The sequence below is a fragment of the Triticum urartu genome, chromosome 1A, assembly GCF_056163025.1.
Source record: "Triticum urartu cultivar PI428250 chromosome 1A, HENAU_Tu73, whole genome shotgun sequence".
Classification (NCBI taxonomy): Eukaryota; Viridiplantae; Streptophyta; class Magnoliopsida; order Poales; family Poaceae; genus Triticum; species Triticum urartu.
Genome location: NC_141873.1, coordinates 388,915,316 through 388,935,681, shown reverse-complemented (window position 1 = coordinate 388,935,681; position 20,366 = coordinate 388,915,316). Strand labels below are relative to the sequence as shown.

The 20,366-nt window shown below is 42.6% G+C and overlaps 1 protein-coding gene and 1 pseudogene across 1 annotated transcript; one reads left to right on the top strand and one right to left on the bottom strand.

Annotated features, from left to right (window-relative positions):
- Positions 1–7,374: 7,374 nt before the first annotated feature.
- Positions 7,375–8,207, bottom strand: LOC147991373 (uncharacterized; annotated as a pseudogene).
- Positions 8,206–8,679, top strand: LOC147991372 (uncharacterized). Its single transcript, XM_087538448.1, has one exon. The coding sequence runs from the start codon at positions 8,206–8,208 to the stop codon at positions 8,677–8,679; it is 474 nt and encodes a 157-aa protein (XP_087394574.1).
- The last annotated feature ends 11,687 nt before the right edge of the window (positions 8,680–20,366 follow it).

Here is a 20,366-nt window from a genome sequence, read left to right as displayed (position 1 = left end):
TAGCGATGATAGCGATCACCGAAAGGAAAAGCTGACAGTGACATATACTGAGCCATATCCACACTTTTTTTTCCTGGAAAGGAACCATACAATATCCACACCTCATACACGCACCCAGCATTAGCAACTTTTCTTTGAGGCAACTCAGTATTAGCCGAAATCACTAATTAAGGAGTACTCGTTGCAAAGAACACTCCACTTTTCCAGGTCACCACAAGTGGCGCACATGCAACGTGCCACTTATCGTAACATATGAGTTTTCCTATTTTTTCGTAGATCCATTTATTCAAAATGTTTTATCTTTTAAACCGTGCGACCAAATCTCGAACCGTTTTTATCATTGAATTTCTCGCGTCGAGATTTTCAAAATTAGATCCCATGTTTCACAAAAAACCCAGACGAAAAAACGGGCGAAAAAACCCAACCGGGAGCATGGTTTTTTTCCTTTTTCGAAAGAGGCACGCCCGTGCCTCTCGCGAAATTATACTCGTGCCTCTCGTGGAAGCAAAACCATGACTCTCGTGGAAGGAAAAAAAATAGAAAACACGTTTTTTTCGTTTTCCGAGAGGCACGGCCGTGACTCTCGCGAAAGTACAACCGTGCCTCTCGCAGAAACAAAACCGTGACTCTCGCGAAAAAAACAGAAAACACGTTTTTTTTTCTTTCTGAGAGGCACGGCCGTGACTCTCGCGAAAGCACAACCGTGCCTCTCGCCGAAGCAAAATCGTGACTCTCGCGAAAGAAAATAAATAGAAAATGCGTTTTGTTTTTCCCTTTTCGAGAGGCACGGCCGTGACTCTCGCCAAAACACAACCATGCCTCTCGCGAAAGCAAAACCATGACTCTCGCAAAAAAAAATAGAAAACGTGTTTTTCCCCTTTCCGAGAGGCGCGGCCGTGACTCTCGCGAAAGAAAAAAAAACAGAAAACACGTTTATTTTTCGTTTCCTGAAGGTACGGCCGTGACTCTCGCTAAAGCACAATCATGCCTCTCGCGGGAAAGAACCGTGACTTTCGTGAAAAAAACGCATTTTTTCGTGCAAATTTTTTTTTTGAATTTTTTTTATCAGAAAGCTAAGGAAGGGAAAATCAAAACGTCGAAAAAATCTGAAAAAAATGTTTAAAAAGTTAAAAACGCATGCGAAAATAAAATAAAATCCGAAGGGAGCGTCTAGAGCGCGACACGTGACGAATTGCTGAGAGCGCGCCAAGTGATGCTTATCATTGCGAGGCTCCCGAAGTTGCTCCCAGCATTAGCAGAAAAGGAAAACGATGCATGCACCCGAATGGGCCTTAACGGGATCGATTTAGTCACATCAGGCTGTGACATGAAGACCTCCTATCTGACGCGCTCTGCGGCAAATTGCCGTCACGATGCACACACGGACCTCAGGAGGCATTCTCGCTGTCCACTGGGTTGGACGGCTACTGACACTAACGCAGCGAGAATTCCAAAAGAATGTACAACGATGGATCCTATTTCTTCAAAGTTTTTCGACCATTCTCTTGGAAAATGTGAACAAAACTTTTAAAAATTTGAGCAATGTTTGAACTCATGAACAGAAATTTGAAATACTGAACAATTTTTGAACACTTATCGAAACAAGTGAACAAATTTTGAAATTAGAACACAAATTTAAAAACACGAACAATTTTTTAAAACTGTGAAGAAATATTAGAAAATGTGAACATATTTTGAAATTCGGAACATTTTTGTATTTGTGAACAGAAATTGTAACAGGGACTTTTTTTAACTTTTGAACATATTTCTAAAACATAAACATTTTATAAATTCCAGAATAGTTTTTGAAAACATAAACATTTTTTCAATTTGAGTTTTAAAAAATGGAATATATCAAAGTTTCGAACATATTATGGAAAAGGCAAACAAATTCTTAAAATTTCAGAATTTATATTAAAACACAAACATTTATTGTAAAGAAAACATAAAAGAAAAATATGAATAACTTTATGAAACATGAACATTTTTTAGAAATGGGACAAAAAATAGAAAACCTGAACAAATTTTGAAAATTATGAACAAAACTTGAAATTCTGATTTTTTTAAGATCTGAACAAATATTTTAAAACATGAAAAAAATATTGAAATTCCGAACATTCTCTGAAGTTTGAACAATTATTAAGTTTGTGAACAAAATTGAAAGTTTCAAACATTTTTTATAGAGCACGAATAAATTGTGAACAATTTTTGAAAGCGGGAACATTTTTTGAAAAGTTGTGAAAAAATTGTACCAAAACATGCCGAACAATTTTTTGAATAACTGGCTAGGGTATTTTCAACAAGTTAACTATGGACGGCCATCTTCCTATTTCCAATCTATATCTTTTATTGGGTGAGTAAGAGGAATCTGCAAGAACGCTGGAAAACTTAAAAAGTGCTAGTTTCTTTGTTGCAAACGGGTGGAATTGGTATCCCTAAAAGGTTGTTCTCTTAAAACCTCTGGCAAGGGTGTCTGGAAGATTTCAAATCTGGTTAAGCTACTGTTGTTATACATCTCTACTATCATGGAAACGTTTAAAAAAATCTTGAACAGTAATTTGAAAAAGCAAACATTTCATGAATTTATGAGCAAAAATTGAATTTATGAACAATTTTTAAAATTTGAACCTTTATTAAATTTTCGAACAATTTTCAAATATGTGAAAAAATTGAAGAAATTAAAAAATGACTTGAAATAGGAAAAAGAAAAAACGAACAGAAAAAAAGGAAAAAGAAAGAAAGAAGAAGAAAAAGAAACCGAAAAGTGAAAATAAAATAAAAAGGAAAATCGGTAAAAGAAATATGCCAGTACACAAATTGGGCCGGCCATCGCGTGCATCGGTCGCTTCGCCTGTGCGAAGCGCCGGCCGTTTGACGCATCGCGCGTCAAATAGGGAATTCCTGTGACATGAGGGCGCTGATATTTCTCGCGTTCAGCGAGTACTCGCTGAGGCGCGCGAGGATATGGGCCGGTCAGTTCGAGGTAGGTACATACCTCGTTTGTTTTGAATTTTTTCATGCTTTTGATTCGATTTTTATTTCATTTTTAGTGTTGTTTACTCTTGTAAATATTCTAAACATATATACTACAAAATTTTGCTTCACTCAATATTTTTAAAAAATACTGATCATGCTTTGAAAAATGTTGAATGTGTATACAAAAAATGTTGACCATGTATTAAAAAATGATGAAATTTCTTGATCATGTATATAAAAATGTTAATCAAGCATTTAATCAAATGATGAACAAGTATTTGAAAAATGTTGAACAAGTATTTGTAAAAGGTTGAACAAGTATTTGAAAAATGTTTAATAAGTATTGAAAATGTTGAGCAAGTATTTGAAAAATATTGGACAAGTGTTCCAACAATGTTGAACGTGTATACAAAAAATGTTGATCACTTATTTAAAAGATGATGAATGTTGATCAAGTATTTGACAAAAATGTTGAACTAGTATCTGAAAAATGCCGATCAAGCATTTGAACAATGTTAATTGTGTATAGGAAAAATGGTAATCATGTACAAAAAATGAGGAAATTTGTTGATCATGCATATAAAAAATGTTAATCAAGTATTCGAAAAAATGTTGAACGTGTATTTGAAATTTTTTAATCAAGCATTTGGAAAATGTTAAATGTGTATAGAGAAAAGGTTGACCATGTGTTGAAAAACTGTTAATATTGCGTCTAGAAATTATTAATCAAGCATTTATAAAAATGTTACATGTGCATGGAAGAAATGTTGACCATGTGTTACAAAATGTTAATCTAGTATTTGAAAAATGTTAGTCAAGCATTTTAAAAGATTTAAAATGTGTGTATAGGAAAAATGTTGAACACGTTCAAACATGCGAATCTTGTGTTTGAAAAATGTTAATCAAGCATTTGAAAGAAATGTTAAAAATGTGTAAAAAATGTTGACCATGTATTACAAATGTTAATTTTTACTAGAAAAATGTTGTTGATAGGTTGAAGAAATATAGAATGAGAACCAAAAGAAAAGAAACTGAAAAGGAAACAAAAATAAACCAAACAAAAAATAAAATAAGAAATAAAACCGAAGAGACATATGCAAAAAGAATGAGAAAATAATGAAAATAAACAGAAAACTGGATAAGAAAAAAGAAAAGAAACAAAAGAAAACAAAAAAACCATTGAAAACCAAGGAGTAACAAAAAGGCGAAGAATGAAACAAGGAAAATGTGCAAGAAAACAAAAAAGATAAAAACAATGGACGAAGCAAAAAAGAATAACAAAAAAATTGGAAAAATAGCAAACAAGAAACAAAAAGAAATAGGGAGAAGAAAAAAACCTGTAGAAACCCGAATAAAGATGAAGAAAAAAAGAAAAGAAAACCCCTGGTTAAAACAGGAAAAAGCAAATGGATCAGTGTGAAAAACTGGCTCATTTTGCTTCTTCTAGTAAGTCGCGACCACGTATTGTGCATGAAGAAGATGTTAGCGTAGTGGCTAGCAGTGTCTCGAAGAAACAAGGAGGCCCCATGATCGATCCTTCCCGAACGGGCTGGCCCGATACTATAGTTGCTCGCTGCGAGAGTACCGTCCGTCATAAGGGGGCGACTATATCTTGCTCGGCATGAGACAGTAGCACGTCTGGCCTGAAGTAGCCGACAGAATGGGCCGGCCCAACATGGATAACATGCCTTCAGTGGTTTTTTCATCCATTTTTTAACCCCTCAAAAAAAGAGTCAATAAACCCCTAAAAAATGTTGTAGACCGATTGCAAGAGAGGAGGTCCCATCGAACGTTTTCATTCACCAGAGGATTCATGATCAAGCGAACAAGAGCAACGAACTATGGGGTACCCCTTGCAGGAGGCCCTCAAGGATTACTTTTGGTGGGCAATTGCCGCCACATGTCACGTGCTAGGCGCTCTCTCGGGATTTTATTTTATTTTATTTTATTTTTCTATGCGGGTTTTCGGGTTTTGATGGTTTTTTCGGCTTTTGGTTTTTGCCCGGTTTTCTCTATGTATTTGAAAAAATAAAAAAAATACACGAAAATATGTTTTTTTCTTTCACGAGAGGCACAAATTTGCTTCTCGTGAAGGCACAGGTTTGCTTCTCGTGAGAGGCACAATTGTGCCTCTCGAAAAGGAAAGGAACACATTTTTTTCTTTCACGAGAGGCACAGTTTTGCTTCCGCGAGAGGTACAATTGTGCCTCTCGGAAAGGGAAAACACATTTTTTCCATGAGAGGCATAAATTTGCTTCTCGTAGGGCCACAAGTTTCTTTCCGCGAGAGGCATAGGTTTGCTTCGTGTGGAGACACATACTTACTTTCTCTCGGAAGGGAAAAAGGGAGGAGGGGAATGATGCTTCCCGCTCATTTTTTAGTTTTTTCGTGAAAAAAGTTCGTCAAAATCTATTAACATGGGGTCTACTTTCAAAGATCTCAATGTGAGAAATCTAATGGTGAAAACGGTCCGTGATTTGGATGCAAGGATCTAAGAGATAGAACGTTTTGAATAAATGAATATACGAAAAAAGAAAAGACTCTCATGTTGCGATAAGTGACGCACATGCGGGGAGGTGAAAGTGATATTTGCAAGAGATATCCCTTAACTAATGACTTTATCGTTTTACTCCTCCCTCGATCGTTCGTCAAGGGAGAGGGCCAGTGCCAACCCCCCATAGCTAATAGGCCCAGTTAATTGTTCCTTTTTCGTTATACTTACCATGGACCAAAAGCAAAAATAACAAGCTGTACATTATTTATTTATTTTGTTCACTATGCAAATCATAAAATAACGTCTCGAAAAAATGAAATAAAATACAAATTTCATGCCAACAAAAAAATTCACATACTATTACCATCCTCTTAGAAATAAAAATGTCATGCCAACGATAATAAAATGCCATGCTCTCAAATAATAAAACTACCATCCTCCTAAAATAAAACTGCCAACCTATTAATGATTAAAATGTCATTTTTATTAATATTGGAATAAACCAGCTGGCTGGGCCGGACCACCCGCGTGTGGCGCTCGGGGGCGACTATGTGTCGCATATACTGAGGCCGAACAAGGTGGGAGCCCCAGTCGGCACCTTCAGCGCCGATTAGGCAACTTGGCACCTGCAGGTTCCTTGGTTGGGCCGGTTTCGAAGTTGGGCCATTCCCGTAAAGGCATCGCAGCGGAAATTCAGTACATAGTGCAAAAAACCACGTAAAAATAGAACTCTTGTGAGGATTCTATCTCAAGCCATCCACCTCGGGCGCGTGTTGCCAAACGGCTATACTAACCAGGCTCTTGTGAATCATTTAGGCGCAAACTTTTAATAAGTAAGTATAGCCACGCTATTTACTGCATATATAAATTAGAAAAACGTGATTTTTTAAAAAAAATGTGAAGAAAATTTGAAAGTTCACAGATTTCAAAACAAACCACGAATTAAAAAAGAGTTCACGATTTCAAAGAATTTCCATGAATTTGGAAAAAGTTCATCAATTTTGAGAAATAGTTCATCAATTTTGAAAAAGTTCATCGTATTTGAAAAATATATATTCAAATTTGAAAAAAAATTCACCAGTTTTGAAAAAAGTTAATCGATTTCGCAGAAAGTTCAATTTTTTAAAAAAAGTTCATTGATTTAGAAAAAAGTTCATCAATTTTGGAAAAATGTTCATCGAATTGAAAAACAGTTCATGAATTTCCAAAAAAATGTTCATTGTTTTACAAAGTTCATGGGTTTTGAAAAAAATTCATAGATTTTGGAAAAAATTCATCAAAAATCAAAAAATATGAAAAAGTTCGTCGATTTTTTCGAAAATCTCATCAATTTGAAAAATAAGGAAAAAGAAAAAAATGAAAAAGGGAACGGAATGTGGAATTAATAAAAGAGTTCGAAAAGATGAACAATGTCCGATGAAGTTGTGTGGTCGGCTGGTTAGTGTGTTGCACCTTAGTATGGGAGGGGTGTGTTTGGTTGTCGTAGTCTACAGTAGCTGCATGCATAGCCTTCTCAACTCAGTCTGCCTATGCAAATGCAGCATCAAATGCACCACCTGCAAGTTGTTTGGTTGCCTGCATGCCCTCTTGTCTGCATGGGCTGAACCACACTATCTGGTGTTTGGTTGTCTGTATGTTAGTGGACAAATCCAAGGCATGGTGTTTGGTTGTATGCAACGCGTGGTGTGTGGTAATCTCTTTGGCTAGTTTGTGAGGTTATCAGTACACTTCGGCACAACCATGAACCACACATCATAAGCAGAGCAGAGCATAAACAGAGCATCAACTACTTAACAGTATAGTTCAGATAACATAGTACCACACATCATAACGATAGTTCAAACAGTTCAACGCATAAACCATAAAGCAAACTCGATAGTACTTGGGAAGGAGGTGCCCCGGCCCTAGTCTCTGGCGGCGAAGGCTTCGTCGTGCTTCTTACACTTGTTGACCACCTCAATGCCATCATCGTCGAAGATGATGACCTTGAGGGTGTCGGGAGTTAGGAGCTTGAACGTCACCATGTAGCCGATCTTGATCTGATGAACGGCGACGAAGGTGGCCCAACCCTGATCCAGGGTCACCCTGCCATTCATCGGCTTCACCGTCACCCTCCAGGAGCAGGCGGTGTTGTTCCTCACCTTGAACTCTGTCGGCACCGCGGCGAAGTGCTTGGTGAAGTCTAGGGGCATGGGGATGCACTAAAGCTTCGGTGCAAGGATGACCTTGCAGAAGTGACATGGGCCACCCACCTCATAGTAGTGGTCGTAGTGTGGCGCTTACTGCTGGGGGGCTCCTCCATGCGCTTGTCGTCGCCAACCGTTGGCGTCTTTGGTTCTTCCTCGGCGGTGGGCGGCAGCACCACCTCGGGCATTGGATGAAATGCCTCCTTACCCTTCTTGTCAACAGCCGGGAGCACCTCCGTGTCCATCTCATTGCTCTCCTCGATCTACACACAATTCATGGAGTCAGGCACAACACAGAGTTCATGGCTTATTGAAGAGCATGTAGTTAAAACGGCATGACTGTCACTCTTCCTCCTCTCCATCGCGCCTATATTTACTCACCCTGACCACCACTACTTACCCACCCCCTCTATTCTCTTACTATCAACCTTTCTCCTCTCCATCGCCATGGGCTCCAGCTCCAACGCCAACCCCTTCCCTTGGGGTATTGGCTGGAGGGCCTTCTTCCTCGGGTGGTCGGCTGGTGACCGCACCAAGTTCGAGAACACCATGGAGGTGTGCTCGAAATTCAGCTCCATGCCTGACATGCAGAAGGAATCTGATGCAGTGCTCATGAGGGCCACTGCACAAGAGTTGAAGACGCTGGTTCCTAACCCAGCGAAGGGCGCGATGGTAGTCGACATCATTCGCTGGGCCATGAATCAGGCCGTCTTCGACAACGCTAAACAGAGAAAGAGGTGGTCCAAGTACAAGAACTACTGGGCTCCTAATGACCATCGTGCCACAGTGTACTGGGAGACGACAATCGTGCCACCAGCAGTCATCGGTGGGGAGCCTAAGGAGGAGGAAGAACCGGTGCAGATGCTAATGAGGGCGCCGGAGCCAGGCCGTCGTTCCTGGCAGATCGACCTCGACTCCGCCGAGGACGACGATAACCCACCTCCCCGCACAGCGATGAACAAGAAGATGAAGGCCAGCCACTCGACCCGCCGCTCCGCACGCCTCAACAGCCGTCGCGGTTAGCCACCGTCTATTGTGTACCCCCAATCCCCCTTCTACTCCATCCGCATCTACCTCTATTCCGATCTTGCATGAACTAGTATGAACTCGTATGAAATAGTATGAACTTTCATGCTTATCTACCTCTATTCCCCATTCCCCTCTCCGCCATGGATCGAATCTACTGCCGGATCGTATGCAAAAAAGTATTGCATGATGAACAAAAACGTGCTTACCGCCATTGCCGCGGGCCAGGTGATGATCCGCTCGCCGGAGATGGAGTCCGGTGGTCTTCTTGCTCTCCTCCGATCCATCGCCGCCGGTGAGAGTTTGGAGAGTGGGGGAGAGTGGGGAGAGGGAGCAGTGAGGCTAATAACTGCCGGCGCTTCGGGAAGCAACATGGCTTTGATAACCCACAAGTATAGGGGATCGCAATAGATTTCGAGGGTAGAGTATTCAACCCAAATTTATTGATTCGACACAAGGGCAGCCAAAGAATATTCCCAAGTATTAGCAGTTGAGTTGTCAATTCAACCACACCTGGAAACTTAATATCTGCAGCAAGGTATTTAGTAGCAAAGTAATATCATAGTAGTGGTAACGATAGCAAAAGTAACGGTAACAAAAGTAGTATTTTTGGTGTTTTGTAGTGATTGTAACAATAGCAACGGAAAAGTAAATAAGCGAAGAACAATATATGGAAAGCTCGTAGGCATTGGATCGGTGATGGCGAATTATGCCGGATGTGGTTCATCATGTAACAGTCATAACCTACGGTGACACAGAACTAGCTTCAGTTCATCAATGTAATGTAGGCATGTATTCCGAATATAGTCATACGTGCTTATGGAAAAGAACTTGCATGACATCCTACCCTCCCATGGCAGCGCGGTCCTAGCGGAAACTAAGGGATATTAAGGCCTCCTTTTAATAAAGTACCAGACCAAAGCATTAACACATAGTGAATACATGAACTCCTCAAACTACGGTCATCACCGGGAGTGGTCCCGATTAATGTCACTCCGGGGTTGCCGGATCATAACACATAGTAGGTGACTATAGACTTGCAAGATAGGATCAAGAACTCTCATATATTGATGAAAACATAATAGGTTCAGATCTGAAATCATGGCACTCGGGCCCTAGTGACAAGCATTAAGCATAGCAAAGTCATAGCAACATCAATCTCAGAACATAGTGGATACTAGGGATCAAACCCTAACAAAACTAACTCGATTACATGATAAATATCATCCAACCCATCACTGTCCAGCAAGCCTACGATGGAATTACTCACGCACGACGGTGAGCATCATGAAATTGGTGATGGAGGATGGTTGATGATGACAATGGCGACGGATTCCCCTCTCCGGAGCCCCGAACGGACTCCAGGTCAGCCCTCCTGAGAGAGTTTAGGGCTTGGCGGCGGCTCCGTATCGTAAAACATGATGAATCCTTCTCTCTGTTTTTTTCTCCCCGAACACAAATATATGGAGTTGGAGTTGAGGTCGGTGGAGCGTCAGGGGGCCCACGAGGCAGGGGGCGCGCCCAGGGCGGCAGGTGTCGTGGATCTAAGACTGACAGTAGAATGGGGGTAGGTATGAGGAGGCAAGATCCTAGCTATGGAGTAGTTGTACACACGAGTTTTACGAGTTCAGGCCCTTCTCGGAAGAAGTAACAACCCTACGTCTCGGTGCCCTGAGGCAGTCGACTGGATTATATGTGTGTGTGAGTTTACAAAAGATGCGAACCCTTGTGCCTGTGGAGGTGGGTGGCTTATATAGAGTGCGCCAGGACCCCAGCCAGCCCACGTTACAAAGGGTTTAAGGTACATTAAAGGAGAGACGTTACTGGTAACGCTAGCAAATAAAGAGACATAATGACCATTAAAGCAATGAGGTGATGTCCGACCGTTGCAGTTCGGAGCGACCTTAGACCTTCTGGTGGTCGAGTGACAGTCTCCGCGGTCGAGTGACTTCAAGTCTTCCGAGTGGAAGTCCTCATGGTCGAGTGGATGATGACTCTTCTTCGAATGCTTCTGGTTTGAGGGTGATGTCCTAGGGGAGGGTGTCTAGGTCGGGCCTATGACCCTACCCTAGGTACATATCTTCATCATTAGCCCCCGAATGGTTCAGGGTTCGAGTGGAGGAGTTGATAGCCTCTCCGATTCAGCTTTTGCGCTTCGAAAATGTCTTGTCCAGAGGTCGAATGAACATTCATGATGACTTCAACTGCTTGTTCAGTCGCCTTGATCTATTCTTGGTTTTGTCGAGTGAACTTTCATTGTTAAGCTTCAAGTGTTGATATGGGAAAAATCTTCCGTCTGATGGGTTGTTCTGCTGTCTGCGGATTTCACGGGATTCGAATTTTGGGAAGCGCGCCGGGCGGGGGAGGCCGCAGTAATCGGGATGGATTAGGCTGTTGGGGAACGTAGCATAAATTCAAAATTTTCCTACGTGTCACCAAGATCTATCTATGGAGTCATCTAGCAATGAGGGAGGAGTGGATCTACATACCCTTGTAGATCGCGCGCGGAAGCGTTCAAGAGAACGGGGTTGATGGAGTCGTACTCGTCGTGATTCAAATCACCGATGATCCTAGCGCCGAACGGACGGCACCTCCGCGTTCAACACACGTACGGAACGGAGACGTCTCCCATGCCTTGATCCAGCAAGGAGGAGGGAGAGGTTGATGGAGATCCAGCAGCACGACGGCGTGGTGGAAGTAGCGGGATTCCAACAGGGCTTCGCTAAGCGCTGCGGGAGGAGGAAGATGTGTCACGGGAGGGAGAGGGAGGCGCCAGGCCTTAGGTGTGTTTGCTCCTCCTTTTCCCCACTATATATAGGGCCAAGGGAGAGGGGGGAGGCGCAGCCCTTGCCCCTTCCTCCAAGGAAGGGTGCGGCCAAGGGGGGGGGGAGGAGTCCATCCTCCCCAAGGCACCTCGGAGGTGCCTTCCCCTTTTAGGACTCTCCCCTTTTTCTCTTCTCTTGGCGCATGGGCCTCTTGGGGCTGGTGCCCTTGGCCCATATAGGCCAAGGCACACCCCCTACAGCCCACGTGGCCCCCGGGGGCAGGTGGCCCCACCCGGTGGACCCCCGGGACCCTTCCGGTGGTCCCGGTACAATACCGGTGACCCCGAAACTTGTCCCGATGGCCGAAATAGCACTTCCTATATATAATTCTTTACCTCCGGACCATTCCGGAACTCCTCGTGACGTCCGGGATCTCATCCGGGACTCCGAACAACTTTCGGGTTACCGCATACTAATATCTCTATAACCCTAGCGTCACCGAACCTTAAGTGTGTAGACCCTACGGGTTCGGGAGACATGCAGACATGACCGAGACGTTCTCCGGTCAATAACCAACAGCGGGATCTGGATACCCATGTTGGCTCCCACATGTTCCACGATGATCTCATCGGATGAACCACGATGTCAAGGACTTAATCAATCCCGTATACAATTCCCTTTGTCTATCGGTATGTTACTTGCCCGAGATTCGATCGTCGGAATCCAATACCTAGTTCAATCTCGTTACCGGCAAGTCTCTTTACTCGTTCCGTAACACATCATCCCGTGATCAACTCCTTGGTCACATTGCGCATATGATGATGTCCTACCGAGTGGGCCCAGAGATACCTCTCCGCTTACACGGAGTGACAAATCCCAGTCTCGATTCGTGCCAACCCAACAGACACTTTCGGAGATACCTGTAGTGCACCTTTATAGTCACCCAGTTATGTTGTGACGTTTGATACACCCAAAGCATTCCTACGGTATCCGGGAGTTGCACAATCTCATGGTCTAAGGAAATGATACTTGACATTAGAAAAGCTTTAGCATACGAACTACACGATCTTTGTGCTAGGCTTAGGATTGGGTCTTGTCCATCACATCATTCTCCTAATGATGTGATCCCATTATCAACGACATCCAATGTCCATGGTTAGGAAACCGTAACCATCTATTGATCAACGAGCTAGTCAACTAGAGGCTTACTAGGGACATGGTGTTGTCTATGTATCCACACATGTATCTGAGTTTCCTATCAATACAATTATAGCATGGATAATAAACGATTATCATGAACAAGGAAATATAATAATAACTAATTTATTATTGCCTCTAGGGCATATTTCCAACAGTCTCCCACTTGCACTAGAGTCAATAATCTAGTTCACATCGCCATGTGATTAACACTCACAGGTCACATCGCCATGTGACTAACACCCAAGAGTTTACTAGAGTCAGTAGTCTAGTTCACATCACTATGTGATTAACACTCAATGAGTTTTAGGTTTGATCATGTTGCTTGTGAGAGAGGTTTTAGTCAATGGGTCTGAACCTTTCAGATCCGTGTGTTCTTTACAAATCTCTATGTCATCTCCTAGATGCAGCTACCACGCTCTATTTGGAGCTATTCCAAATAATGTTCTACTTGGAGCTATTCTAAATTGTTGCTCCATTATACGTATCCGGTATCTCTACTCAGAGCTATCCGGATAGGTGTTAAGCTTGCATCGACGTAACCCTTTACGACGAACTCTTTTACCACCTCCATAATCGAGAAAATTCCTTAGTCCACTAGTTACTAAGGATAACTTTGACCGCTGTCCTGTGATCCATTCATGGATCACTCTTGTACCCCTTGACTAACTCATGGCAAGGCACACTTCAGGTGCGGTACACAGCATAGCATACTGTAGAGCCTATGTCTTAAGCATAGGGACGACATTCGTCCTTTCTCTCTATTCTGCCGTGGTCGAGCTTTAAGTCTTAACTTCATACCTTGTAACTCAGGCAAGAACTCCTTCTTTGACTGATCCATCTTGAACACCTTCAAGATCATGTCAAGGTATGTGCTCATTTGAAAGTACCATTATGCGTTTTGATCTATCCTTATAGATCTTGATGCTCAATGTTCAAGTAGCTTAATCCAGGCTTTCCATTGAAAAACACTTTCCCAATAACCCTATATGCTTTCCAGAAATTCTACGTCATTTCCGATCAACAACATATATTCATCAGAAATTCTATAGTGCTCCCACTCACTTCTTTGGAAATACAAGTTTCTCATAAACTTTGTATACACCCAAAATCTTTGATCATCTCATCAAAGCATACATTCCAACTCCGAGATGCTTACTCCAGTCCTCAGAAGGATTGCTGGAGCTTTGCATACTTATTAGCATCTTTCAGGATTGACAAAACCTTCCGGTTTGTATCACATACAACCTTTCGTCGAGGAAACAATGTTTTGACATCCTATCTGCAAGATTTCATAAATAATGCAGTAATCGCTAATATAATTCCAACAGACTCTTAGCATCGCTACGAGTGAGAAAGTCTCACCGTAGTCAACTCCTTGAACTTGTCGGAAAACATCTTAACGACAAGTCGAGCTTTCTTAATGGTGACATTTACCATCATTGTCCGTCTTCCTTTTAAAATCCATATGTACCTAACAGCCTTACGACCATCAAGTAGTTCTTCCAAAGTCTACACTTTGTTTTCATATATGGATCCTCTCTCGGATTATATGGCCTCGAGCCATTTATCGGAATCCGGGCCCACCATCGCTTCTCCATAGCTCGTAGGTTCATTGTTGTCTAGCAACATGACTTCCAAGACAGGGTTACGTACCACTCTGAAGTAGTACGCATCCTTGTCATCCTACGATGTTTGGTAGTGACTTGATCTGAAGTCTCATGATCAATATCATAAGCTTCCACTTCAATTGGTGTAGGTGCCACAGGAACAACTCTTTGTGCCCTGCTATACACTAGTTGAAGTGACGGTTTAATAACCTCATCAAGTCTCCACCATCCTCCCACTCAATTCTTTCGAGAGAAACTTTTCCTCAAGAAAGGACCCGATTCTAGGAACAATCCCTTATTGCTTTCGGATCTGAGACAGGAGGTATACCCAACTGTTTTGGGTGTCCTATGAAGATGCATTTATAATGCTTTGGGTTCGAGCTTATCAGCCTGAAACTTTTTCGCATAAGCGTCGCAGTCCCAAACTTTTAAGAAATGACAGCTTAGGTTTCTCTAAACCATAGTTCATACGGTGTCATATCATCGGAATTACGTGGTGCCCTATTTAAAGTGAATGTGGTTGTCTCTAATGCCTAACCCATAAACTATTGTGGTAATTTGATAAGAGACATCATGGTATGCATCATATCCAATAGGGTGCAGTTATGATGTTCGGACACACCATCACACTATGGTGTTCCAGGCTGTATCAGTTGTGAAACAATTTCCACAATGTCTTAATTCTGTGCCAAACTCGTAATTCAGATATTCATCTCTATGATCATATCATAGATATTTTATCCTCTTGTCACGACGATCTTTCAACTTCACCCTGAAATTACTTGAACCTTTCAATAATTCAGACTCGTGATTCATCAAGTAAATATACTCAACATCTACTCAAATCATCTGTGAAGTAAGAACATAACGATATCCACTACATGCCTCAGCACTCATTGGATTGCACACATCAAAATGTATTACTTCCAACAAGTTGCTTTCTAGTTCCATTTTACTGGAAACGAGGCTTTCAGTCATCTTGCCCATGTGGCATGATTTGCATGTCTCAAGTGATTCAAAATCAAGTGAGTTCAAACGGTCCATTTGCATGGAGTTTCTTCATGCATATACACCAATAGACATGGTTCGCATGTCCCAAACTTTTCAAAAACGAGTGAGCCCAAAGATCCATCAACATGGAGCTTCTTCATGCGTTTTATACCGATATGACTTACGTGGCAGTGCCACAAGTAGGTGGTACTATCATTACTATCTTTTGGCATGAACATGTGTATCACTACGATCGAGATTCAATAAACCATTCATTTTAGGTGTAAGACCATTGAAGGTATTATTCAAATAAACAGAGTAACCATTATTCTCCTTAAATGAATAACCGTATCGCGATAGACATAATCCAATCATGTCTATGCTCAACGCAAACACCAAACTCGATGGTAGAGGGAGCTTGCGATGCTTGATCATATCAACATTGGAAACACTTCCAACACATATCGTCAGCTCACCTTTAGCTAGTCTCCGTTTTATTCCGTAGCTTTTATTTCGAGTTACTAACACTTAGCAACCGAACCGGTATCTAATACCCTGGTGCTACTAGGAGTACTAGTAAAGTACACATTAACATAATGTATATCCAATATACTTCTATCGACCTTGCCAGCCTTCTAATCTACCAAGTATCTAGGGTAATTCTGCTCCAGTGGCTGTTCCCTTTATTACAGAAGCACTTAGTCTCGGGTTTGGGTTCAACCTTGGGTTTCTTCACTAGAGCAGCAGCTGAATTGCCGTTTTATGAAGTATCCCTTCGTGCCCTTGCCCTTCTTGAAACTAGTGGTTTCACCAACCATCAACAATTGATGCTCCTTCTTGATTTCTACTTTTGTGGTGTCAAACATCACGAACATCTCAAGGATCATCATACATGTCCCCGATATATTATAGTTCATCACGAAGCTCTAGCAGCTTGGTGGTAATGACTTCGGAGAAACATCACTATCTTATCTGGAAGATCAACTCCCACTTGATTCAAATGATTGTTGTACTCAGACAATCCGAGCACAAGCTCAACAATTGAGCTTTTCTCCTTAGTTTGCAGGTTAAGAAAATCGTCGGAGGTCTTATACCTCTTGACATGGGCACGAGCCTGAAATCCCAATTTCAGCCCTCAAAACATCTCATATGTTTCGTGACGTTTCAAAACCGTCTTCGGTGCCTCAACTCTAAACCGTTTAACTGAACTATCACGTAGTTATCAAAATGTGTATGTCAGATGTTCGCAACATCCACAGACAACGTTCGAGGTTCAGCACACTGAGCGGTGCATTAAGGACATAAGCCTTCTAAGAAGCAATGAGGACAATCCTCAGTCTACGGACCTAGTCCGCATAATTGCTACTATCAACTTTCAACTAATTTTTCTCTAGGAACATATCTAAACAGTAAAACAGAAGCGCGAGCTACGACATAATTTGCGAAGACCTTTTGACTATGTTCAAGATAATTAAGTTCATCTTATGAACTCCCACTCAGATAGACATCCCTCTAGTCATCTAAGTGATTACATGATCCGAGTCAACTAGGCCATGTCCGATCATCACGTGACACGGACTAGTCATCATCGATGAACATCTTCATGTTGATCGTATCTACCATACGACTCATGCTCGACCTTTCGGTCTTCTGTGTTCCGAGGCCATGTCTATGCACATGCTAGGCTCGTCAAGTTAACCCTAAGTGTTATTGCATGTGTAAAACTGTCTTACACCCGTTGTATGTGAATGTAAGGATCTATCACACTCGATCATCACGTGGTGCTTCGAAACGACGAACTGTAGCAACGGTGCACAGTTAGGGGAGAACACTTCTTGAAATTTTAATGAGGGATCATCTTATTTACTACCATCGTTCTAAGCAAATAAGATGTATAAACATGATAAACATCACATGCAATCAAATAATAGTGACATGATATGGCCAATATCATATAGCTCCTTTGATCTCCATCTTGGGGCTCCATGATCATCTATTACAAGAACATGATCAATCTCATACATCACATATATCTTTCATCACATCCTTTTGGCCATATCACATCACATAGCATACCCTGCAAAAACAAGTTAGACGTCCTCTAATTGTTGTTTGCATGTTTTACGTGGCTGCTATGGGTTTCTAGCAAGAACGTTTCTTACCTACGCAAAACCACAACGTGATATGCCAATTGCTATTTACCCTTCATAAGGACCCTTTTCATCGAATCCGATCCGACTAAAGTAGGAGAGACAGACACCCGCTAGCCACCTTATGCAACTAGTGCATGTCAGTCGGTGGAACCAGTCTCACGTAAGGATACGTGTAAGGTCGGTCCGGGCCGCTTCATCCCACAATACCGTCGAATCAAGATAAGACTAGTAACGGCAAGCATATTGAACAAAATCAACGCCCACAACTACTTTGTGTTCTACTCGTGCATAGAATCTATGCAATAGACCTAGCTCATGATGCCACTGTTGGGAAACGTAGCATAAATTCAAAATTTTCCTACGTGTCACCAAGATCTATCTATGGAGTCATCTAGCAATGAGGGAGGAGTGGATCTACATACCCTTGTAGATCGCGCGCGGAAGCGTTCAAGAGAACGGGGTTGATGGAGTCGTACTCGTCGTGATTCAAATCACCGATGATCCTAGCGCCGAACGGACGGCACCTCCGCGTTCAACACACGTACGGAACGGAGACGTCTCCCATGCCTTGATCCAGCAAGGAGGAGGGAGAGGTTGATGGAGATCCAGCAGCACGACGGCGTGGTGGAAGTAGCGGGATTCCAACAGGGCTTCGCTAAGCGCTGCGGGAGGAGGAAGATGTGTCACGGGAGGGAGAGGGAGGCGCCAGGCCTTAGGTGTGTTTGCTCCTCCTTTTCCCCACTATATATAGGGCCAAGGGAGAGGGGGGAGGCGCAGCCCTTGCCCCTTCCTCCAAGGAAGGGTGCGGCTAAGGGGGGGGAGGAGTCCATCCTCCCCAAGGCACCTCGGAGGTGCCTTCCCCTTTTAGGACTCTCCCCTTTTTCTCTTCTCTTGGCGCATGGGCCTCTTGGGGCTGGTGCCCTTGGCCCATATAGGCCAAGGCACACCCCCTACAGCCCACGTGGCCCCCGGGGGCAGGTGGCCCCACCCGGTGGACCCCCGGGACCCTTCCGGTGGTCTCGGTACAATACCGGTGACCCCGAAACTTGTCCCGATGGCCGAAATAGCACTTCCTATATATAATTCTTTACCTCCAGACCATTTCAGAACTCCTCGTGATGTCCGGGATCTCATCCGGGACTCCGAACAACTTTCGGGTTACCGCATACTAATATCTCTATAACCCTAGCGTCACCGAACCTTAAGTGTGTAGACCCTACGGGTTCGGGAGACATGCAGACATGACCGAGACGTTCTCCGGTCAATAACCAACAGCGGGATCTGGATACCCATGTTGGCTCCCACATGTTCCAAGATGATCTCATCGTATGAACCACGATGTCAAGGACTTAATCAATCCCGTATACAATTCCCTTTGTCTATCGGTATGTTACTTGCCCGAGATTCGATCGTCGGAATCCAATACCTAGTTCAATCTCGTTACCGGCAAGTCTCTTTACTCGTTCCGTAACACATCATCCCGTGATCAACTCCTTGGTCACATTGCGCATATGATGATGTCCTACCGAGTGGGCCCATAGATACCTCTCCGCTTACACGGAGTGACAAATCCCAGTCTCTATTCGTGCCAACCCAACAGACACTTTCGGAGATACCTGTAGTGCACCTTTATAGTCACCCAGTTACGTTGTGACGTTTGATACACCCAAAGCATTCCTACGGTATCCGGGAGTTGCACAATCTCATGGTCTAAGGAAATGATACTTGACATTAGAAAAGCTTTAGCATACGAACTACACGATCTTTGTGCTAGGCTTAGGATTGGGTCTTGTCCATCACATCATTCTCCTAATGATGTGATCCCGTTATCAACGACATCCAATGTCCATGGTTAGGAAACCATAACCATCTATTGATCAACGAGCTAGTCAACTAGAGGCTTACTAGGGACATGGTGTTGTCTATGTATCCACACATGTATCTGAGTTTCCTATCAATACAATTATAGCATGGATAATAAACGATTATCATGAACAAGGAAATATAATAATAACTAATTTATTATTGCCTCTAGGGCATATTTCCAACAGTCTCCCACTTGCACTAGAGTCAATAATCTAGTTCACATCGCCATGTGATTAACACTCACAGGTCACATCGCCATGTGACTAACACCCAAGAGTTTACTAGAGTCAGTAGTCTAGTTCACATCACTATGTGATTAACACTCAATGAGTTTTAGGTTTGATCATGTTGCTTGTGAGAGAGGTTTTAGTCAACGGGTCTGAACCTTTCAGATCCGTGTGTTCTTTACAAATCTCTATGTCATCTCCTAGATGCAGCTACCACGCTCTATTTGGAGCTATTCCAAATAATGTTCTACTTGGAGCTATTCTAAATTGTTGCTCCATTATACGTATCCGGTATCTCTACTCAGAGCTATCCGGATAGGTGTTAAGCTTGCATCGACGTAACCCTTTACGAAGAACTCTTTTACCACCTCCATAATCGAGAAAATTCCTTAGTCCACTAGTTACTAAGGATAACTTTGACCGCTGTCCTGTGATCCATTCATGGATCACTCTTGTACCCCTTGACTGACTCATGGCAAGGCACACTTCAGGTGCGGTACACAGCATAGCATACTGTAGAGCCTATGTCTTAAGCATAGGGGACGACATTCGTCCTTTCTCTCTATTCTGCCGTGGTCGAGCTTTAAGTCTTAACTTCATACCTTGTAACTCAGGCAAGAACTCCTTCTTTGACTGATCCATCTTGAACACCTTCAAGATCATGTCAAGGTATGTGCTCATTTGAAAGTACCATTATGCGTTTTGATCTATCCTTATAGATCTTGATGCTCAATGTTCAAGTAGCTTAATCCAGGCTTTCCATTGAAAAACACTTTCCCAATAACCCTATATGCTTTCCAGAAATTCTACGTCATTTCCGATCAACAACATATATTCATCAGAAATTCTATAGTGCTCCCACTCACTTCTTTGGAA

Coding starts and splice junctions, on each gene's coding strand:
- LOC147991372 (XM_087538448.1), top strand. CDS start 8,206: ATGGAGGTGTGCTCGAAATTCAGCTCCATGCCTGACATGCAGAAGGAA.